General features: G+C 38.8%; 1 protein-coding gene across 4 annotated transcripts in view; it reads left to right on the top strand.

Annotated features, from left to right (window-relative positions):
* LOC124153417 (TBC1 domain family member 1) overlaps positions 1-22661 on the top strand; it is a 315494-nt gene extending 292833 nt beyond the window's left edge. For all 4 annotated transcript variants that reach the window (XM_046526553.1, XM_046526556.1, XM_046526555.1 and 1 more), the window contains 18 exons: positions 3884-4507; positions 4744-4976; positions 5322-5430; positions 6991-7116; positions 7548-7662; positions 8796-8942; positions 9675-9915; positions 10300-10465; positions 11358-11710; positions 11829-11980; positions 13145-13297; positions 14475-14636; positions 15276-15440; positions 15610-15761; positions 15998-16250; positions 16384-16553; positions 18389-18535; positions 20842-22661. In XM_046526553.1, the coding sequence (XP_046382509.1) occupies positions 3884-4507; positions 4744-4976; positions 5322-5430; positions 6991-7116; positions 7548-7662; positions 8796-8942; positions 9675-9915; positions 10300-10465; positions 11358-11710; positions 11829-11980; positions 13145-13297; positions 14475-14636; positions 15276-15440; positions 15610-15761; positions 15998-16250; positions 16384-16553; positions 18389-18535; positions 20842-21642 (4269 nt within the window). In that variant the 3' untranslated portion in view covers positions 21643-22661. The remainder of the gene's footprint in view (positions 1-3883; positions 4508-4743; positions 4977-5321; positions 5431-6990; positions 7117-7547; positions 7663-8795; positions 8943-9674; positions 9916-10299; positions 10466-11357; positions 11711-11828; positions 11981-13144; positions 13298-14474; positions 14637-15275; positions 15441-15609; positions 15762-15997; positions 16251-16383; positions 16554-18388; positions 18536-20841) is intronic.
* The last annotated feature ends 2145 nt before the right edge of the window (positions 22662-24806 follow it).

Here is a 24806-nt window from a genome sequence, read left to right as displayed (position 1 = left end):
GGCGCTACGCTAAATAGAAAATAATGGGTATCTTAAGGGTAAAAAATTTCATGGTGCAGTCATATGGTCACGCTTCGTCTTCTGCAGTATGCTCTGCGTACCCCCGTACGCGATAGCATCAGTTCCGAATTTCACCTCGTACGAGTGGTTCCCTAATTTCCAGGGTGGCTGGACTTCGAACCACCGAGTGTTTTCCATGTGGGTTTAATAAAGTCAGGTTTCATTTTCACTAGTTTAATTTTATTCGGACCATGGCGCCTCCAAAGAAACTATTGAGAACTTTAAGAGATGGACTGAAAATAATTGAATACATGACGAAAAGAATCCGGGCTAGATGCGCGTGAATATTGCAGAGCGCCTTGGGTTGTCCGCTAGCACATGACGGTAGGGGTGGGGGTAGAGTGAGCTACCTGGAGAAAACAAGTAGAGATATGAAGGCGAAGATCCAGGTGGGCGTGCCGCTGACGATTAACGCAACATTGTTCACGCTTTACACACTGCCTCAATTATATTAAAAATATATTCATTAGACAGGAACAATTCTAGTAATAGACTATTTTTGGCCTTCGTGATCCATCTCACAACCAGTCACTGCGCCGGCGAATGCGGTTGTTTTAGGCACAATATGCACATTGCTCTCGTGAATACGTGTATGGAAATGGTGTTTGATGGATAAGAATTTTTACATCTGACTGAAATCCATAATAGCAGTGTATATGCCGAGTGGAGAGCAAACATTTTTTTATTGAGGTGGCGTTTTCCTTCGGAATTTTGAAAGAGATATGGGTCGAATCAACAATATGACCTATGTGTCTTGATAAAGTACTACTATTCCTGTTATTATCTAAAATATTGTTTGAAACCTTTAATGAATATCTTATTTACTCGCCAAAATCCTGCGTTTCCTGGGACATAGTCTACCTAGCAAAAAAATAAAGCATTGATCGTTTTTCCGCATTCATTTTATAATCATATCGTTATTAGGAAAGAAAAATTTTCCCCCCGTGGAGTTCCAAAAAAGGAGGGTAGTCTTAGAATCGTGTTCGTCTTAGAATCGTGCTAATACGGTGTATGAAATTGTTTTTCGATTTATTATGTTCTATAAACAATTTTCATAAAATATTTTCCGTTAAATAAGAAAGAATCAATTTATTATATTCTATAAACAATTTAAATAAAATATTTTCCGTTAAATAAAAAATATTGGGGTGGGGGAAATTCGGTTACTGTGCAGTAATAACAACGTGCGCAAAAAACAATCTCACGGCTATGAATTAAAAAAGGACCTCGAGTGTCCGGACGGAAGAAGGTCTGAAGGGTATTCGGCGTCCAGGCAAGAGCGCGGTTGGGCTGGTCCTTTTTTCTGGCCTGAATTTTGCAAACGATAGATCACGTCATAACAGATATCACTTTTCATTGCGGCGTTAAGATTCACGGCCGTTTGTCGCGTACGTTAATTTTCTGTTGATATACGGCTAGTGATTTCCTTATTGGTCGCTTATTAACGGACCGTGAATTTAGCGAAATTGAGACTGAAAACCTGAAAAAAACCGTTAAAACCTGAAAAATAACCGTGAAAACCTGGAAAAAGCCGTGAATTTCATTATTCAGGTAGAGTGGGAACCCTGGTTCAAGTGAAAAAAAAGTAAAGTGAAAAAAAAGTAAAGTGAAAAAAGAGGTAAAAGATTATTTCTGTCACTTTTCAGGAAAATGAAATGAGGTAGGGGCTTCGACGAATGCTGGACATTAAACTGCAAAACCCTGACTTTTCCCTATAATTACGCAATTTTTCCTTCCGTTGCTTAATATGCAGTTATCAAGGATTCATCTTTATGTTCATAACACATAATAAGTGCTGAGAAATCGAAACCACGTGACAAACATATCAAGGAAATCCCGATGATGCAATGTACTTATGGAGCTCAGTTTGAATGACATGCTTGGAATTGCATGTTCACATATCGTAAGATATACCTGTATGTATGTATAAGTATGTGTATAAGAGAATGACAAAAAATCACCAATTGAATGTTACAGCAAAAGTATAGTTTTCATTTTTCTTGACTTTCGAGACACAATAAAATTCCCCGACTCAGACCACTTTCCTGGTTTTACTAGGGAGTGGTCACCCTTTAATCGTGGACCATTTAGTGAATATGATAACAGATGGTCAAAGCAAAAAAAAATTACATCGAATCATTTCATCTGCAACCATTAAATGCGGCAAACTCATCACTCTTGCAGTACACAAGGCACTCGCTGAGAGAGATTTACCCGTTTATCCGGAGGACTCATATGTGGCGTAGAATTGCATAATTGATAGCTTATTGTGAGAGTGAAAAGAAAATTGTTGAAATGTAATTTTTAAATTTTAGAATGCGCGAATGAATCAGCTCAGATCGTACGCCGGATCTATCTTTAGTCGAACTCACCGTAAATCGAGGGTCTGTTTGGATTGAAAGAGTTTAAGATCTATGCCTACGTGATTAGAACATGTCACTCACTGACTTAGCGATTCAACCCGAAGGTTGGTTCGGATAGGTGAGGGTAGAGCTCACCCCAGAAGTAGCCACAGACGTGTGAACTTCGCACATCCAGGTTAGGGGTGCCAGCTCCTTTACCTCGCACTTTTACGAATTCGTTTTGGGGTGTCTTACGCCCTTTCACTCGAGAATTGAACCAGGACCCCCAGTGCTGTAGTTGGAAAGGCGGTACTCACCAAAAGCTCCAACAGCTGAACTTGTATTATACATCCAGCCGCGAAGGTATTTTAACCGGTACGCTTATAACGAGTTTGGATTTTAGGGGGTACGCCGCAGGAGCGCAACTAGGAATTAAAGCTGGGGGGTCTAGGTGCAACTCACACCGGTGTGTGTGTGTGGGGTATGGTATACCCACTAGGATAATCGGTAGGTGCGAGATTAATAAATTGCGGAATTTTAAAGATAAATGGTTCAAAATGGTGAATTTTACGGCTCTCTGAGGGATATTTTGTTAATCTTTACACTATCCTATTTGTAATATCAATCCAATTAAGTAAAATGGGTTAAACTTAAACATTTCTCTGAGCTCTGGGGGGGGGGGGGGTTATTTATTTATTTGCAGCAAACCCAAAAACAGTACATGAGACCTTTTACATTGGATTTTTTAACAAATGGTTAAATAATAAAGTATAACAAGAAACAACGACAAAAAAAACATGATTAAATACACTCAGATATCACGTAATACTCCACATCTATGAGCGCCTCATCCGCTCATATGTTATTTGGGAAGGGCGGAGAAAGAAAGAGGAAGTTTCCTGATGGCGGTCGTAAATGATGAAATTGATGATGTTATGTCTACAGAGGGAGCTTTGATGGAATTGTAGGTAAGAGGTAGCCGGTAGGTAAGGGATCTCTGGGTCACTGATACACGGTGGAGAGGTAGATGGAAAAGAGACGAGTTCCGTGTTTTACGGGAAGGGACACGGAGGGAGAACATTGAAAGAATGTCGTTAGACCTGAAGTGGCCATTCATGATTCGGTGGAAAAATCTGAGGTCACTAAGAGTACGTCTTCGCCCTAAGGGCACTATGTCAAGTTGAGAGAGGAGATCATCAGCAGTGAGATTACGGAGGGAAGGGTTACTGTTTTTCACTATGTTTATGAAGAAATCCCCCAAAACCCCCATCGCTGCGCCACTGGTACGCTGTACCGGCCCAACTTCAGCACTGAGGACCCCTCGATCAGCTCTCTCTCTCTCTCTCCCCGTTTGGCTACCACGATCCCCATCGGAACGTCTAATAAAAACCTAGAAAAGCAAAGTATGAAATTGCAAAGATATTTTTTTGTTGAAGTCGCAGAGTGTTAAATACCATGCCATGTCTTTGCGTATCTCATAGGTCCTCTACATCGGGAAGATCAAGGTGTCGCACCGGAAGGTGCCGGAGACGTTCATCGACGAGGCCCTCGAGAGATTCCGCGTGCACGAGAAGGAGAAGGCGCAGCGAAGGGCGCGAATCGGCTCCTCCGCATCCTCCACTGCCATCCTCCAGCAGCAGACTCCGCACCTCCACACCCCGCCACCCAACTCCTCCCCACCGCCCCCAGATGAAGAGAGCAGGGCCCAGGGCGGAACCTTGTCGGACCGGGAGCGCAAGAACGGCACCGCGGCCCCCGCCAATCCCCTCAAAGCCGAGGCCTTGCTCACGCACATCGCGTCCAACGGCAGCATCGCGGGCCCCGGCTTCCGCTCCCTCTCCAGCGGCTCCAGGATCTCCACGGAGACGATCCACGAGGCAGCCGTCAGCGGTCCTTCCTCGAGTGCGGCGCAGAGGCCCGGCGGCGTCACCAAGTCCCTGTCCGAATCGTCGAGCGAAGGTGCTTCCAAGATGGCTCCGGGCGTAGAGGACTCGCTGCCACGCTCCAAGCTAAGCGCCGATCAACCGGTGAATGACGGCCAAAGCAATGTGTTGGTGCTGGGAGGGGGGAAAACATTGCTGGGAGCCTTCAGGGGAGATTCAGAGGTAAGCAGACGTACTTATTGAGTGCATGCGTCTATTTAATAATGCCCATCAGTCACTTTCGGGAAAAATTAATGAAAACATGAATTCATGTCATATATGTATGTGCACACAAAGAAAATATTTGAAATCCGAAGATTCCTAATAACACAATCCCTCAAAATCATTGGTCATGGCCCTTCTTGGTGGGAGCCCTAATCCTTTTAGTGTTCTAAGCTGATAAAGTTTTTTGATTTTAGGATTCTGGATGCACCAGTCCACTGGAAATGGGTTCTAGTGAAAACATAACAGACTCAAAGGAGCAGCCGCATGAATCTTCAAATATGACTAGTCAACTCCAGAGTAAACTTCAGGAGGGTGCTAAGAAAATAAATCCATTAGGTGGTGCTATTGACATCAAGGACGGACAGAGCCCTGACAAGAGTCTAAGGACTCGTACCATCAGCGGAGATACATATTTGACAAAGCAGCAGTAAGCATAAAATAGTAGTACTCTCTCATATGTATTATTTCTCGATTAGTTGTCAACATTAACTGTTCATAGATCACTGTGTAATACTAAATGAACTTTTCTCTTTAAAATCTCCCAATACATTTCTTTAACTATTACAGTAATCACCTGATGCCCAAACAATTTCAATGTGGGATTCAGTTTTTAAAAATCTCCCAAAATTGGGCACCCCTTTTTTTTCTTAGTCCAAAATGGGTTGGCATTGGACTGCCCACAATAGAAGAATATTGAATAAAAATGTCATAGTTGGGAATTATTCTTTTTAATCTTCTAATTCTATTAATGGAAAGTTTTTATTTGTTTAAGGTCGCTGCAGTTAGAGCCAATGAGACTGAGGGCAGGATCAACTGGCAGCTCGAGCAATCCTCAAAGAGTTGACTCCCACTCTGCGGAATTCAAGCAGTCTGATGCCGCTGTAAGTTCTTATGCTCACTCCACCTTATCTTATAGACACTCGACCGCCTCAAGGTGTATTATTTTAATCATTGACTTACCTGCTTGAGTGGATGATTAAAGGAGTGATGGGGTGAAATCACTGTGTATATTACAACCATTATATTTTTATTATTATTTACATTATTCATTATATGTGTTGGTTCGAATTTAGTTGATTTCTGAGTATTTACAACCTGAATCTGCTCTTTCACAATGCTTATGGCAGGAAAAACATTTCAGCCATACATATCTACAAAAAGGCATACTACATGTATGACTTGCCGTTGGAACCCCTGTGTGCGTATTAAAACCAATGTGATTATGTTCGATCATCTCTATTCTTAGATGGAGTTTGATGGAGTTTGAGGATGAGATATTCAAGCCCATGGGTTAATGATAAATTTAAATATGTTTTATGCAGTCTACTGTACTTTCTCTCAACTTATGTCCATGAAGTAGCCATATGCGGTATATTTGGAAAATTCTTGTGCAGTGTAAGTTAAACTTGGATGGCTCTTAGGTCTCATAAATTAAGTATTACATATTTAATTTCTAAATATATGTGGCCATTGTATTTCTTTCTTACATGTGAGGCTGCTCATGAACCAAGTACAATATATGTATTAAGTTTTAAATATTATTACTCTAGATCATAGCTCCTCATATAAGGCCCATTTCACATGGATACGGTTGGTCACCGCTGTTCACAAAGGCACGGACGAAAACCGTCTGCATCCGCACATGTCCGTTGTGTACAGCTTGCCAAGGTGGGAGAACGCCATGCTGCCAAGTGCACTTCAAGCAATTGCTGTATTCAATGTTAGAAAAACGGAAGAAAAATGTCCGTCATTGGAGGTTTTGGGTGCACCCTATTGTGGCACAGAGAAAATTAAAAGCCGCTTTCATGACCACATTTACTGAGCGACTTACTGATTAATATAGGTTTTTCAATCATTTTCGCCGGCCCTCTCCCAAAACAGAAGACCATTGAAGACAGTGTAATTCAATATCCATGGCAAAAAGACTCACTCGCACTGTTATCTCAAAGCTCGCTCTATTTCCAATGGCAAATCTGCTTGGTCCATATCAGCCATTCGCGTTCATTAGTAAGCCATCAATCCATTCATTAACATCAATGGAACCTTATCCGTATGCATAGCACAGATTGTCCGCGTCCATGTGAAACAGGCCTAAGGATTGTAGATGAAATAGCATATCAAGTCTTAGTTGCTTAAAGTTGCTCCTATTCCAAGCACAACGTTACTGCTAAATGCAGTCTTAGGTTTTGATTTCTATCTTATTACATCACATGAATGATTTTTTCCTGCTACAGAAATGCTATTATTGTTTGAAGTTATAGGTTTTGCTCTCAAAGATCTACAAGGTCCATCTGGAGCTTGACCACTATGTATGTGATGGGATAAAATTTGTTATGTGTTCTTTTCAAATTCATAGTTTCTAGGAGCAAGTATATAAAATACTAGTACATATTAAAAATTTTCAGAAAAAGTATTAACCAAGAATTGATTTTCCCCTTCAGACACATACTGAGCACAACAGGACGATGCTGTTTCAAGTTGGACGCACGGATTTACGTCTCATCAGTCCAGATAGAAAACAAATTTTAATGCACAAATACCTTAGAGATGTTGTCAATTGCATCCAGGTTAGTCATGCCACTTTTTTTATTATCCTTATTTTCTATCTCTTTAAATATTCTTTTCTTAATGTTTCCATTTTGCCCCTTGACATTTGAAAAAATTGATTGTTTGAGGCGTAACTTTGTGAAAGCAATTTATTATTAAAATTAAAAAGAAGAACTTTGTGCTTTCACATGAATATTTATTCACAAATTTACGACCATGGTTTCAACGCTAGACGTCATCATCAGGTCCCTTGACATTTATCATTATTTTAATATTGCACCTTGCATAAATGGAGATTATGAGTTAAGTTTGATTTGTTGTACGATTCATTCCTGTCAAATAAAATACATAAGTGCATAAATTATTTTACACACGCGTACTGATCTATTTTAATTATTAATTCGAATATGTGACAGGGTTTTCTTTGATGGTTATTTTTTACTCTCCTTAGGGCTCCAAGAATCCTGAGTACTTTGGATTCATTTGTAAGGAGCCAAATGTGGATTGTTTTGTTGGTTATGTTTTCCGGTGCCAGTCAGGATCAGTAGCTGATGATGTGGCAGGAGGTATGATTTCGCTTTTCTTTTATTATTATCCTTGGGGATTACTTAAGAGTTATTATGAGCATATACAATGCCTAACAACAAAGAATCATAACTCTAACGACATGATAGACCTGCTGGGTCACCTCATTTGTGACTTCATTGTTACACTAGGATTTTGACTTGGCATTTTGTTATATCTATTTCATGTATGCATTCATTAGTGTACTTATTCAATGAGGCAAACAGGCATATACAGATGGCTTCCTACTTCTTTTGGGTGTCTTACAAAAATTAGATTTATGGGTTCAGAAATGTTTATTTATCCTTATGATCAGTGGCGTGGCCAGGAATTTCGTTCAAGGGGGATCCAAATACCAGGGGGGACAATTTTTGAACAATGGGGTATTAAGTAATGTTTTAAACTAATTTTAACACTTTTCGTAATCAAAAAACTTCATTTGTTAAATAAATATTTTGTAAATTCATGATTTTTCAATATCTTTTTTTTCTTTTATGAAGGAAAATAATTGTATTTTTATGTTTTGGGGGGGTCCAGACCCCATGGACTCCCCCACAGGCTGCACCACTGCACATGATAAATCCAATTTTGAAAGTCATTTAATTTTATTTGTGCAGATTTTTTATGCATAACATTATTGACCTAAGTCTTTTTCAAATGACATCCAAAATTCCTAGAAATTTGTAGCGAGTGGGGACGTCTAGGAGCTCAACCCCTCCCCATGATGCTTGATAGTTACAGTTTTAAGATTCCCCTTCGACTGAACCCCACTGAAATATATATGTACCTCTCCCCATCATGAACCCCCTAAGAGGGTATGCTCTTGCACATCTTTGATCTTCTAAATCTATTTTGAACTCCCCTGGTGTTTCCCCACTGAAAATCATCTCTGAAGATCAATAAATATTCAATTAACAGTTATTTGTGGTCAATTTGTACTTATCAATATCGGTTACTGATGAAAATAAAGGAATTATGTATGCACTTGTGTTGAGATTTTTTTTTCATTTTACCATTTTTTAATAGATGCTCTGCAGAGCATTGTTATAGATCTTCAAGACACGACAGTCGAATTGTTTTGTGTGACTATTTGTTTTTGTCGTAAATTGACTCTAATGTTTCCATATTCCCTCAGCTATCACCCAGGCTTTCTCTGCCACAAATGATATTCACCGAAAGGAGAAGCAGTCCAAGAGGGAGGTCTTCCAGCAGCCACCCCCTGTTGTCTCCTGCGAGCATTGCCCCATGGTGTGGTACCATAAACTTTGCGTAGAAATCGAAGGTGTGTGAAGATATTTCTTTTCTATGTTGTTTTTGCCCTATTTTCAAAGGATCAATATGTTTATGGACATCTTAAATTTCCTGCTGATTTTTAGTAATATTTTGCAACCCTCTCACGTTTGTTTTAAATTTTAGAAAATCATTCCAATAATTTGTGTATTTTATCAATTAATACATTATACTATTAGGGATGGATGGATCCAGGATTTTTTCGGATCCGAAGTCGCATCCGATCCTTGATTTTCGGATCTTTCGGATCGGATATTTTCGGATCCAAATGCATTTTCAAATTCCTGTCGCTGATATTCCCCCGATGATTGTTCAATCTCTTGGGAAGAGTCACACTATGTGCCAGTCGTATTTTGCCTTTTTTTATTTTCCACGGCTGAAATTCTCCTACGTAACCTCTGCGAGAGCTTTCAAACAAAACGGTTCATGAGTAGGACAAGAATCGCATGCGACGGCGCATTCGAAGATAGAATCGGAACTCTTTCCACCCTGATGGGGCGTTGCATTCTCTGAAGCTATTGTTTAAAATTTCGGATCCAGATCCAATGTCTTCCAGAACTTTGGATCCGATATATCCGATGAAGTGCAATATCCGCGGATATTTGGATCCGAGGTATCCGATCCGACCATCCCTACTATTAATTAATCTTCTTGATGAAAATTTGTCTTTTATATGCACCAAATTTCTTATATAATTTTCCATTTTTTTCACTAACTTATATAGGTTTGAATGATAGGAGGACTCAGGCGACTATATTTCGACGGCTGGAGATGCTCCCAGAAGATGAGCAGGAAAGTGTTTTGATAAAATTTCGAGGAGCGGAAACAGTGAGCGGCAGTGGAAATTCCCCCAACAAAGAGGGTGGCAGTGGGTTGAAGGAACAGAATGAATTCCTCATGATGCTCCTTCGGGCACATTGTGAATCCAAGCAGCCACGGCATGTCCATGACACTGCAGAAAACAGGTTAGAAATACCTAAGGGACAATGCAACTTCATGGTTTAGTCTGTCAAATTTCTCCATGAATTGGATTTATGGAATGAAACTGTGTAGAAGTAGTTTTAGTTTAATTCATGAGCAGTTTTACTTTTTATATTACCTGTTGGAGGTATGAATTGGCTATTTTTGAAACTTGGATCTTAAATATAATAAGTGTGATAGTGTCTATCAAATATGCAAAATTTGGCGTCAGTTACTTGGCTGTGAAATTTTGTGCCAAATTGTTCAATTCATAGTCATATTTTCAGTGTTCCACTTGATTAAGAATTGAATATTATTTTGGTGGACTTTACAGGTGAGAACATGAAACACTTTTACCTTTTCATTTGATTATACCTTCTATTTTTTAGACATGAATTCCTAAACCACTATTTGGGAGGCAGCACAATCTTCATGAAGGCTAAGAGGTCCCTGACAAGCTCCTTTGACCATCTTTTGAAAAGGAGAGGATCCAAAGATGAATTTGTCCAGCCAACCAAGGAGTTAAGCTTGCCTATAAATGCTTCGTTATGCAAGGTAGACAGCTAACCCTCAGATCTAAATACTAATAAGTTATGTCTGTCACTATCCAAGGCCTCCCTCCCAAGCTCATGGATGGGGAGAGCAAGCAGACGTCCCCCCTCCAACCTGACTTTCCCGCACTTTTCCCCTCCTCCTCTTTCCCCAACCCACAATATCAGACCAAAGAAATAAATGCATGTGCGTTGGCGTCAGACTTATTTATAACTTTGGCAACGCTGACCACTGGAGAGTGGCATGAACACCACAGAAGTGAGATGATTCTATGATTGATAATAATGTAAAATGTTGGCTGACATGAGTTCTAAAGAGAGGTATACTTTAAAAAAAGGGAAAGATATTGTTGCCAAAACGAAAATAGTCTTTGTTGCTGGTGTGTGGTCTCTGTTCAGAAAGGAAGCATACTTGAAGTATGTATCAGGAAATCAAAAACTCTATGTTCGAGTTTATGTAGGTAATTACCTCCAAGATTATTATTTTTTCAAAGTTTGGCTAAGTAATTGTCTCTTGTGAAAATTTAGATTTCTGCGGTTTATAATGAAATTCTTCATTTTCGGTCACTGCTGGTTGCTGTATCTAAGACAACAGTTTCACTGACTCTATTGCCAGCATCTTGCTCGTATGTATTATTATTTTATTACATGAGGACCCAACATTATGCAAGATGTTGAATGTCATTTTTATTTTATTTTATTTGGTCAAATTTATTACATTTTACTTTTCCTCAAGCAATATTTTAATCTTTAAGGAGGAATTTTGATGTCTGTAACCTGTGCTTGACTAGATTTAACATGGCAGAATTGATAGTATATGTAGGATACATACTGCATCTGTAATTTTCTTGGCTCCTAGTGTTATAAAAAGGCTAATTTGACATTTTACTCTGCAGGAAAATATTGCTCCAGTTACAACTCCATCTGGGTCATCAGGCAGCAATCAAGAGTCTTTTGACAGTCAAAAAGAATCGCCATCAAATACTCCAACACGTGAGATAGCACCCTCAGGACCAGCCAACACTCCGGCACCAGTGCCTGATAAGAAAGAGGCTGCTCCCAGCTCACCATGTCCTGGCTCTCCAGATCCATTCAGACCTCGCTCGTCCACCGTGGGCTCATCTGGTGGGGAGACCATGAAGCGCGAAGTGTTGTCAAGGCACAATCACAACACATCGCCAATCGCCATTCCCCTGAGTCCTCAGCAGCAGCAAGGTCAAGCAATGCAGAAGAGTCCCATGATGAACATGTGAGTTATACCTATTGAATGCCTCGGCTTCCATGAAGTTTTTTGCATTAAATGATGGGATAAGAGTATTATTTCATGTTTTGTTTGTTTCTCTGATCCAATACTCTTTGTGATACAGATTCTTCAAAGTTGGTAATCAACCAAAGAACATAATTAGCACTTCTCCAAACCAAGAGAAGTCCCCCAATGCAAGGAATAAGCAGCAAGGTTCATGGAGGCAAGCCATTTTCAACAGAGTAGTCACTCCAGGAAAGTCAATGACTCTGAACGGTAAGTGATCTCTCAGTTCAAATGAAGTTTCTTCCTTTCTTTACCACGGGTGAAAGTTTACTGGAAAGTATAACTGATAACTTCAGGCTTTACTCTGTGAAATCTTTCCATACTGGAAATAAAGGAATAAAACTGTGTAAGGTTCACTATTATTTAATTATGGGCACGACCAGGGTTTCGTAACTTGGTTACATCGTCAGGTTTACCTTACGATGTAACCAAGTTACGAAACACTGGTCGTGCCCATAATTAAATAATAGTGAACCATTACGAAGTTTTATTCCTTAATTTCCTTTACTGGAAAGGTTTGCCTATTTCAAATTTCAATGAATGAACAAATCACATGCAATACAGAAAGTCCAGTTCAGAGATTTGTTTAGCCACTATTAATTTCCCTATGGCCATTAAGAATAGCTAATAGCAACGACATTACTGAAAAATCGTAAGAATCATGATGGAATTCTAATAGAATTTCCGGCATGATTACTCTAATCAGAATTCCAAATTCCTACTGGGTTTCACTAGTCTTGAAGATTATGACTTTTCCCCTTTTTGTTTTAGAAAATAGCACCATTTTCATTCGAATCAGAATAGCAGCATGGACCTTCGAGCAGATTTGGACCAAAATATATTTTTCAAATCTATTTGTTATGGCAGCAAATTGCTCCTCCCATCCCCTAAAGCAGGTCCTATGGCCATTCACTTTTCTAACCAACGTGCTGGTTAAAAAGCTAGTGAATACATACATGACTTAATTGAACTTTATGGATTTCTGTAATTTTTTATGGTCCATTAGCGAAATTTCACCTCCTGATATTAGGATTAGTGTTAGAGGATTTACCATACTTTCAAAAACAATTGAGCCAATAGTTTTTAATTAAGACACATTTTAGATGTTGTTAAGGTTGTAGGATTAAGAAAAGTAAAAAATTATTTCTTTCCTCTTGAGCATGCATGAAAATAGAGTTTGGCGTTGGTCCATAAATATGTAGAATAATTTGAAATTAATCATTTAAAGATGGCTTTCCAACTTTAAAAAATATATGCATTCCAATTCCACTGCTATTGCAACCATCTTATTTTTTTTGTTTTGAATTACTGACTTGCCTGATGAAACTGGCTTTCTCTTTATCAAGTCAGAGTTATTTTGTTTAATAATTTCAGGAAGTGGTCATGGGCTGAGTATGAGCCCAACGAGGAGGGGAAGCACCCCACAGTCAAAGAAGGAGAGCTCAGAGCTGAGGGCCCTCTGGAGGAAAGCAATAATGCAGCAGATTCTTTTGATACGAATGGATAAGGAAAATGCAAGATTGACAGGTACCTAATATGGTTTGATATTTTTGAAGTGTTGCTATCAAGTCTCATGAAGAAACAATCCAAATACTCACATTCCACTGTTTGGTACCCTACCTCATGCTTCAATCCGTATTTCTAACCTTTGTGGATACAAGAGTTTGGTTATGAGGTCAATGGACTCATAAGATATCTCCTAATTTTTGCTGGATGTTTTGGTAAAATTTAGTTCCTTTCAGTTATGTTGTGATGCAGTCAAGAGTCCATATCCATGTGGATCTAAAATCAAAATGAATACCTATGATTTTTTGGTCATAACCGATCAAAACGTTTTAAACTCAGGATGAGACAGAAAAGAACATATCTAAGGGATATCTTGTCAGATCTCTTCTTGGGTTTTGCAGCATTTTATTATTTTTTGTGTATGAAATGTTATCAATGATTCCTGTCTCACTAAAACTAGGGCTATAGTTGTCATGAGCCATAGGGAATGGGGTTATGAGCCATGGTGGATTAAGTCACGTAGAGTCCATTTTGGAGTTTATGTAGCCACAAGTAGATGAGAGGGTAAACTTGAGGAAAGAAACTTAGAAGGTAAGGCAAGTGAGTTCTGAAGACAAGAAAGGACAGGGGTGGTTGGTCGTGAGGGTGGGCTCTGCCGCTAAGAAGAGATACCCCCACTATAGGGTCACTAACATAAGTGATAAGAATTTAGCATGGGTCTATGTTCACCCCTGACGCAGTGAGGTTGACAGCAAATGGAGTGAGGTCCCATTGAACACATTCTCCTAACGACAACGCTGAACTTTTCCCAAAAATGGACTCACCCACGCTAAAAATTGTTTTGCTCACGGATCATAAGCTCCCAAATGGATTCTGTGCACAGTAAAATTTACCTGTAGTTTTATCCACTCAAAATATGATTAGCGGAGGCAGCCAGAGTACCATTTCAACCTGTGGTGTTGTTAGTTTTGTGCACTGTAATCCGTGCCACTCTGCACATTCTATCTTACTTATCTAGCTTAATGGGGGAAAATGTCATTTTATCTCTGTTTCTGCCTATTGAATCTTATATCAATGATAATTTTTTTTTTACTCAAAATTTGTATATATGTCACTGATGTAATGCATGCATGTGAAATATTCCATTATAGTTTCTGAATTAAATATTTGTGCAATATACATTTACTTTTATTAATAGCTCGTCAGGAAGAAGCTACTGTGAAGAGGATAAAGCTGGACTATGAAGAGATTAGCCCATGCTCAAAGCAAGTCAATGAAGTGTGGGATTTGCTTGTGAGTAAGGAAAGTCGAATCTCCACCAAGTGTGATTCTCATATGCTACTTCAAGCACTCAAACAGGGTGAGTTCAAATTGAGATATGTAGTCCCTATCCAGGTTCATCGTGTGTATTTAATGTGACAAATAGTGTGACGAGAGCATTGCTCATGATTTAAAAAAAGGGTGGGGCAGAAAGCATTGCGATTTAATATCCAGAATTAAATGTATCAAGTGTCTTTTGGGATTGCCAGTCAAATAAAAGCTCTCTTTGCAAGTCCTTTGGGTTGTAAAATTGAGTTATATAATCCATCTCAGTAATTAAAAAGAAAAGTCAGGAATTTTCATTCCATTCGAGCTAAAAAATTTTAGGAAGTGATTACTGTGTCCATTTGATGAACGAATATAACACCTCATAGCTTTTGAAATATTCCAACTTAAGGCACTCTGATTAAATACTTTGATTATGCCATCATGTATTTTAAAATCTGGAAGTAAATTCAAGCTTATTCCAGCTTTGTGATTTGTCATTGAAGTACATATGTACAATTTTTATGTTTGGCATCAGTGAAGCAGTTGTACTAAAATGTGAAATTGGTAAAATAATTAATGGAATTCATTTTAAATGAAATCTTCTTTGGTGCTCCTCCTCTTTCACCATTCATTAATTCATGGTTTGCTTGTAATGTAATCAAATGGTAAACTTGCGTGTTTATTCGTGTAGGTGTGCCTCGATCCAAGAGGGGAGAGGTGTGGCAGTTCTTGGCAGAGCAGCATTGCTTGCGCACTGCACCAGTGGACATCAAAAAGTTTCCCAACTACAATGTATCATATCGTGGGCTTTTAAAGCAACTCACATCACACCAGCATGGGATCCTTGTAGATCTTGGTATGTTTACGTTTTGTTGGTCCTTTTTTTAGGCCAGGCATATAATAAGTGCGGATTTAAAAATATGATTTTGGGATTAAATTTAAGTTATTAACCATAATCTAAATTTTTAGGTCTGGCAAATTAATTTTTTTTATTGTAACATATTGAAATATTTCTCTCAATACAGGCCGCACATTCCCGAGCCATCCTTACTTTTCCTCTCCCTTGGGGCCTGGTCAACTCGAGCTGTTTAATCTCTTAAAAGCCTATTCACTCCTCGACCCTGAAGTGGGCTATTGTCAAGGCCTCAGCTTTGTTGCTGGTGTACTGCTTCTTCATGTGAGTGGTTTTCTTTTCATCTCACTGGATTACTTGTTTTCTGTAACTACCCAATTTTATTTATATAAATATCAAGGTTACCTGTTTTAGTCTACTTATTACTTTCTATGTATTTTTTTTGTGCTCTGCTGGCTAGTCCAAATAAATCTCTGCACTAGTCATCTGTAGACTATCTCATGAACCCCATGTGGTTCTACTCTTTCTCTTTTAGTCATTTGGCATGTTTGTTTTTTCAGATGTCTGAGGAAAGTGCCTTCATTCTGCTCCGGCATCTTCTGTTTAGGAGGGGACTAAGACGTCAGTATTTGCCCGATATGGCTGCTCTACAAGTACAGTTGTATCAACTGTCTCGTTTACTTCACGACACGTACCCTGATCTCTATGAGCATTTTGACCAAAACGAAGTGGCTCCTACTCTCTATGCTGCTCCATGGATCCTCACAATATTTGCCTCACAGTTCCCCCTCGGATTTGTCACCCGTGTTTTTGGTGAGTCTATCATTATCATCAGAGCATTTTTCAGTACTGTGTACATTATATGTATGCTCATCCTGGTAAATCAGTCACTAAAGGGAAGTGGGTGAAATATTTTTCTCATCGTTATCTCATTTCTTTTCTCTAGATTTGCTATTTCTTGAAGGACCAGATGTTATTTTTAGCTTTGCCATGGCCTTGCTTGGTGAAAGAAGAGTTGAGCTTCTTGCTTGTACTAACTTTGAGGAGACAATGGAGTGTCTGAAAACTACTGTGCCAAATATGGACAAGGCTATGTTAGATCGTGTAATGAAGCAAGTAAGTGCAAAAATAATTCATTTGTTAACCATTATTTTTCTTTATGAATAACTTTCAAGAATTCTCATTTAATAAAACTTATTAATTACTCATAAATGCATAGTTTAAAGACAGAAATTATTAAGGTGCAGCATCACTCCTGCAGTCTAAATTATGTAGTGAGATGTTGATGACGGGTTACTACGTATGGTGTGTATTGTACATACAATGGAGTACAACCGATACTAACTATTTGCCCTATGGTTTTTATTTTAATGTTTCCCATAGGTGTAGTATTGATTGAGGATTTTTTTTGTTTTATTTTTATTTTTCAGGGGTAAAAGTGAGATTATTAATTGTAATAGGGTGGTTTAATATTATTTTTTACTGCCTAATTAGAAAGATTATTACTCCTGGAGCACGCATTTCATGCTTTTAGATTTTTAAATGATGATATCTATTTTTCGGAATTAAATGAAAATGAAAATTTTCAAGCGCGCGAAAATGCGACGGCTAAGTATGAATGCTGGGAAAAGCCCGTGTGACGTCATTCTGGTTCCCGCTGTCGCCGTGTGAGGTGACCATGGGGCGAGGATATATGCGCCGCTGTGATGCAGGCTGCTAGCAGGTAGCAGAGTACCCTGCTAGCAGGTAGTGCTTGGCTTAAATAAGGAGTATTAATACCCTAAGTTTCCGACCATAGGCAGTTTTAATTATTAAGAGACGTTTCCCTGAGCTCTTTGCCTCATGCATGTATTGGTAATCTCAGACGATGTAAATCTCCTATCTACTCGTATAGAACCTAGGTCCTTGTGACGTCACGTGGAATGGCATTGCATGGGCGCCAATCTGGCCTTTTTCAAAGGTGGTTAAAATTGACCATTGCCATTCGTCTAAACTGGGAATTCTAAAACCAAATACTTTGTATATTATGAACACACTAATGTTGGGTATCGCATTGCAATCAATGCCTTTCGTTTTCTTTGATGAAGGAAACTACCCCATTCTAAAATTTATACTTCATAATAAACAATTATACAAATAAGTAGGCAAAAATCTTAATAAAACTTTTCCCAAATTAGAAAGCTGACTGACCTTCTGGCAGGATAGGTAAGGGCCTCTTGATAATATGACAATGCATTATGAGAAAATGTTTTTGAATCAAGGTCATTAGTTTTTTTTAAATGTGTTAGTTGATGGAGGGGAGGATGGGTTGGTACACATTGCATGATGCCATCAGTGAAGGGAAGTTGACGAAGGAGCTTTCAACCACAACCATGCAACAATACACAGTTGCTCTGATCCACGCGGTGCATTTGAGGAAAAGAAGAAAGCTCACCTCCCAAGTGAAATTAATTTGTTTAGAAAAAAAAAAGTATACATTTTTAGGGAAGGCAACATCTTATTTAAGACGCTAAAAACGGGATGCAGGGAATTCGGGGAGAGGAAAAAATAGATTTGGTAGGTATGAAAGGAGGCAGAAGATAAAAGGTTTGCTGAAGGAGTTCAACTTAAGAATGTACATGTAGATGTGTCATGCGGCAAAATCATAGCACCCTCGATCTCTCATGTTTTCCTGGAATAATTGGAATTTCAGTAGAATCGATATGAGAAAAAAAGCCAGAATTCATTGCATAGTAGCCAATATATGTAGATTGTATTCAGAATGAAGCACAGGCAACAATAATTACTCCAGCTATTCCAAATTTTGCTAGTCAGTCTGACTTATGCTGACATGAAAATTTTCTTAGAACTACCCGAATGTCACTTCCATTTCTGAGCATAGTGTGGTAAAATTTTACTATGTGAATTGATTAATGTTGTTGCGTGGAATAAAATATATTTCTATCCTACAGGTGTTCACCACTGATGTATCTCGACTTCTGCATGAGTATGAAGTTGAGTATCACGTTCTGCAAGAAGAGATGGCATCTTCCATAGCAGAGCCAGATACCAGCCGTAATCTGAGGCAGCAAAATCAAGAGCTTGCAGACCAACTTAAAGTAAGTTGTTTTATCAAAGCTTAAGTATGTCTTATAAAATTGTTATTATTTTAGAAAAGGAAACATTGGTGATGGATTGGAATGTTTTCCATCAATAGTCTATTAATTGCCAAAGAGAAAAATATCTGTTTGACCCAAGGAGGCCTCAGCAATTATTAATGTTTTTATGAATTCAATCATCGTGAGAAGAAATTCAAAGTCTCTAGATGGATGTAACAAAACTACATATATTATTTGCATACATACCCAAAATTTTTAATAGTTATTATGATTTGGTTCAACAAGAAGATAATACATAGATCAAAAATTTGTACATGAGAGGGTTGTTATGAATGCTAAAATCTGTGTTGTATGTTCATGCTGATATCACATGGAAAACACCTGCGTCTCACTACATTAATAATAAAAACTTTATTCATCGATTCACTGTTAAAAAGCATCACAGATGTCATCAAAGTGCAATACAAATTTACATAGAAATACAGAAAAAACATTTACAAAAATATGCAATAAATGATTGAAAGACATCCTGGAGTACTGAGAGGTATATGGCAGGAAAACAGATTTCATGATCTTATAGCTCCCAGAATTCATCCACTTCATACAAGACCTTCAACCGAGGCTTAGTACCGTATTTACTCATAGAAGCCGCATACCTTTTCTCGAGAAATGCCGGTGAGAAAAAGGGGGTGTCCAGCTTACAACAATCCTCAAAATTTTCATGTAAGCCGCATGCCATTTTCTCCCAAATTCTTTTCGTTTATTTCTTCAGAGTTTGGGAAACTTTCGCAGGAATTACATTTCTAACATTATTTAGCCTTATTAATCATGGTAACGTAAATTTATCGATTTTGCAACAAATCACAAGTTCCTGTATTAGACCGCAGCCAAAAAGCGCTAGGAAGTTTTTTTTCCTCATGAGCCGGCCCAAAGTGAATACGGTATGGGCTGCCTGAGTTGCTCTTTTGAGACTGTTCTGGCTTCACAAGGGAGGACATTCAACATTTTTGCCGCTATTCTTTCATAAGAAAGCAAATTCCTACTGAGCCTGCGGAACAAAGCGTGAATGTAATATTTTCTCCTTGTGCCATGAGAATGTACATTTGAATTGAAGGAGTACGTGTGTACTAAGATTTGTCTTGACGTACTTCAGTATTTTATCTATATTTATATACACACACACACACACGTTTGAAGGTGAATGACCCAAGCATTATAAATAAAGACTTCTTCTCGCTCTAGGTTTGATATCCAAAAACACCTAATTATATAACAAAAATGAAAGATGGAGCTGATGTGGAGGAGTTTGCTTTAATTGTTGATGGAACGCAGCCCATATTTCTCGAGAGAGAAGAAGCACAAGAATCACGCAGCAAAAACTAGAGCAAACTCTCCCTTGTAAACTCCATCTTTTTATTGCTTACTATCTAATTAGGTGTTTTTGTGTGCGCAACCTGGGGCAAGAATAATTTTTCATAGCTATAATTTTTATCTTTATGCATGCATATTTTCTATGTTTTCTTCCTGGATATTGCCTTGTGTTGCAGAAATGTTAACTTCAGTAAAGGATATATATCAAGTGTTCAGGCCTCACTTGGTGAAACCACATATCTATTGTGCAAAATAAATCACTAAGTAATGTTCCATAAAAACTTTCATTGTTCCAAACCTGGGTTTCGACTAGTATATATTTTTTGATTATTGATCCAGATAAAAGATCATGAGAACTGTTTTATGAACTGTGATGTAAACTCCCAATTGCTAAACATCTAGGAGAAGACCACAATGACAGTAATTTCACTCCAAAAATCCCACATTCCCATTGCAGAGGGCTCAAGGTGGGGTTTCTTGAAAACTTAGAAATAATTTTGTATTCCAAAACCAACAATGCATCTATGTGTTAATGAAATTCTCCCCTCCCAATCTCCCCTCCTCACCTTACCTTTCTCCCTTATTCCCCCCCCGTGATGCAGTTTCTTAACAATCCCCCCCCTATCATCTCGGTCCAGTCATGCACTCCTTGCCTGTTGAATCCTTCCCCTTCCTCTGCTTTCTCACACCCTCTCTGTGTATATTAGGGCCTCACGGTGAACCATTTGGTCACCTTGATAATGACTGTATACTAGTCGAAGCCCTGAGTTGGAAAAATATAAGTTTGTGTGGAGTATCACTTAGTGATTTATTTTGCACTATTCATTAAAGGAGTCAAGTCATGAAAGGAGAGAGAAGTACACATGTATTTTGAAACACAAAAATTTTCTTTAAGACTCTCTCTTAAAAATGCTTGTTTTATATTTGTCCATCAGGATGCCAAGGCAACTATTGAGTGTCTGGAGTTGCAGAATTCTAGTCACAAGGCAGCTATCACCTGCCTTGAATCCCAGGTTAGGAACTTGGAGAACACTCTTGGAACAATGGCACGATATGTGGCATCGATGCATGAGAAACTCTCTCCTAAGTCTGCCAAACAAGCTCAGAACAATGTCCCTGTGATACCAGAAATGCCAGCAGATATCTGGAGGTACGTAGCCACCTTCTCTAAAAGTGGTATACCCAATCACACCAGTAATGGTGTGCCTCCAGCAATAGCCAATCAAATCAAGAACAAAAGCGTGCTCCCTGTGTCCACTTCTCCTCTTGCTGCGTCCACGCCTGGCATCCTGAAGACATCTCTGAGCACATCAGATCTGAGCAGTGTGAGGGCAAGGAACGGCACCACATTGCCCCTGAATATCGTGCCAATTCGTGACCTATCACCCCTTGTATTGCCATCAAAACCAGCCAAGCCTCTGGAGTGTGAAACCTCATCCAAAGAGGAGGAGGTGAGTAAATTGCCATCGCAGCCGTCTCCCACCAGCCAGCAGATGCATCCACTGGACTGTGTTGCTGGTGATGTCAACTTCACATTTGGGACTTCATCGTTGAGGAGCCTGAAACCTACACGAGCCAGTGGAAATGGCAATGGTAGTGCTAATAAACTGTTGCTTAATTCCTGTGAGGATGGACTCGTGATGGCTGTGGACGAGAGACCCATTTCCAATAGCTTAGCGACAGTTCCTCGTGTTCCTGTGAGTGAAAGTGGACTAATGGCAACATCTGGTAGGTAGCAGTGATTTCCTGGACTTCTGTGCCTACGTGATTTTTTAGCTGTGTAGTCTTACTGAACTGAGGCAGCTGTTTTAATTTGTTGGGTGGCCTTTGCCGCCATGTTATAGTATTCATTTTTCCGTCCCAGTTTTAATTTGCTTACTTTTTATCCTCTTTGATGCCATAAAGGGTGCGCATCATGTCTCTCCCAAGAGACTGTGTATTTCACATTTAATCCACCGAAATGGGGACAAGGAATTGATAAATTGTTGAATTTTAAAGGCGACTGTGGAGGTGAGGAAGTTGCATTATTTGCTGGAATAATGCAGAATATACTTTTTATGAGTGGCATGCTCATTAATGCCATCCATCAATTTGAGGCAGTAATTATAGTTTTGATACAGAAATGTTTTCTAGTAGATCTATATAAAAAAGCAAAAAATGATGAATTTCACTGTTATCCACCTGGAAATCAATTACTATTTCTTTTATAACATAATTCTTTTATCTGTGTTAACCAGTGATATGAGTGTGATGGTTGATATTGTTCGGTCAAAGAAAATTATCAATTTGTTGTAATTATGTTAATAGTTTTTGTTCTGAAGAATTTCATTGTATATATTTGTTGTTATTTGTAAATATGCTCCTGGAGAAATGAAATAGCACATCATGAAATCCTAATATCTTACAACTAGTTAATGCTGTTTCTAAGTCTTAGATAAAGAATCAAATTTTATAGAGGAGAAAATTCATATGCATTATTTTAAAGAGTATTGTACTCTGTAGTGAGCAGATGAAATGATCAAGTTTGAAAAAGCAATTTTAAAAATCCCTTTCCAATCAGGTGACTAGGAATTTAAAAACTTTTATCCTTTTTTTCCATTTTTAAGATTTATCACTTGCTACCAACTCTCTTATAAAAATGAATTTTTGTTTGTTTCTTGGTGGCTTATTGGTACAGTGAATCAACTGGAAGACTTGTGTGAAAGGATTTGTATTTGGCTTAATGAATAGTAAAATTGATCCATTTTAAATTCGATCTGTGCATACTATTTTCACTCCATTGCACCATTTTAATTATATTTGTGTATGATGTCAGTGTATGCCTCTATGTGCTACAGTCCGGGTGTCGAGAGTTGTCCGATGATGGCCAGAAGGGGTAGGGGGGCAAGGTTGCCAGGTAAGGAAGGGAAACACCCACGTACATTGTAAACAAAAGGCTTCACTTAAGAAAGGAGGCAGAAGGGACGACGAGCGTGATGGACCCAGAGGGAGAATCCCCTGATTTGGTGATTCGAAGAAAGGGCTTGTTTCGGTGCTTCATATGCATGTGACAACGTTGTATTACTAGGCAAGGGTGAGGGGCTCGTTTGGAGGACAGCAATTGGCTGCAAACTGTGCTGGCACAGGGTTCTCCGCCCCTCCATTTGAACTGTCATCGGACAACTCTTGCCGGCTGGACGGTATATCTGGTATGCAGATGGATCAGGTTCTGTGGAAAAAGTGAAAATTTTTATACTCGCTGAAATATTTGAGTATCCTGGTGATTAGCACCACCATGATTTATCAAGAAGATTTTGAGAACGATAGATGCATTCAGGGTCTAAATTTCTTATTCTATGATATCTCAGTTCTTCATCTAACAAGGCTTCTTAAGGCCGTTTTACACGGGGCACATACTTGCACAATCTGACGTGTGTACAAATGCACAGTCAAAACTGCATCGTGTAAAGCGGTGAATTGCTGGAACACATGCGAGAATGCGTGGATGTGAGATGGCAGAATAGCCCCTGTTCTAATTTCGTTCATGCATTCGTGCAATTCCATGCCATTTTAGAAATTAATGCAGTTCTAACCTGCGCGATAGGGTGGTTTCCTATTATTTTTTTATTGCCTAAATCGAAAGATTATTACTCCTGGAGTACGCATTTCACACTTTTAGATTTTTAAATGACGATATCTATTTTTCGCGATTAATTGAAAAGTAAAAATTTTCAAGCGGGCGAAAACGCGACGGCTAAATATGAATGCTGAGAAAAGCTGTGTGACTTTATTCTGGATCCCGCTTTCGCCTTGTGAGATGACCTTTATTATTTGATTATTATGAGATGTTTCCCTGAGTTCTGTGCCTCATGCATGCATTGGTAATCTCAGACGATGTAAAACTCCTATCCACTGGTATAGAAACTAGGTCCCTTTGACGTCACGTGGGGTGGCATCGCATGGGCGCCAATCTGGCCTTTTTCAAATGAGGATAAAATTGACCCTTGCCATTCGTCTAAACCGGTATTTCTAAAACCAAATAATTAGTATATTATGAATACACTAATGGTGGGTAACGAATCGCAATCAGTGCCTTTCGTTTTCTTTGATGAAGGAAACTACCCTATTCCGTGCCCCGTGTAAGAACCTTTAGAGAAAGATGAAATTAGACCACGTGTTCCTTTTCCTTTTGGTTTAGGAGCCCAAAAGAGACTTGTAAAAAGCTACATCAAGGTTTTAAAGATGCAGTTAGGTATGGGACTCAAAGAGACCATTGCTCCAAGCTGTTAAATATAACTTTGGGATGCAAATAGTTAGCGAAGTATTCCATTCTACCAGTTATCAGGCGACTACCATATCATAAAAAAGTATACTTGGTTTCTATGATAGTTAGAAAGAAAGATAGATAGAAAGTTTCTACGATAAATTTTATTTCCCTGACCATATTCGGCACCCCTATGCCATATTCAAGGGACTGACAACAGAGAACAAGGGAGGGGTCTTGTATTGTGCATCAAAATGGGGAGGATAAAACAGTGCGGTCCAAGGTAAAATGATAAGGGAATGCCATCGTTTAACACGGCTAAAGAATTAAAATGCTGGTTAGTATAGAGGAAGTGAAAGGTGTTGTAGAATAATGGGGTGGTACAATCGAATACAAGTGGAGGTACAATCAGCGAAGGTCAAGAGAAAATACTCACGAAAAACTAAAAACTATCCAAATTATTACAGATAAAACATCAGTGGAAACTATCATTAAAAATGGATTTCATGATCTTTCGCTGGAGAACTCCGGGAAAAGACACAATGAGGTCAAATGTGGTTATATCATAGGATAAGGAGAAAGAAGAAGGCATCAATAATCGAGGTCAAAAGGTGAACATTTGAAATCAGAGAAATCATTTAAAAGTAAAATTTCTGG

This window comes from Ischnura elegans, chromosome 2 (assembly GCF_921293095.1).
Source record: "Ischnura elegans chromosome 2, ioIscEleg1.1, whole genome shotgun sequence".
Taxonomy (NCBI): Eukaryota; Metazoa; Arthropoda; class Insecta; order Odonata; family Coenagrionidae; genus Ischnura; species Ischnura elegans.
Note: the sequence above shows the minus strand (reverse complement) of the source record. Positions and strands in the feature narration are given on the sequence as shown.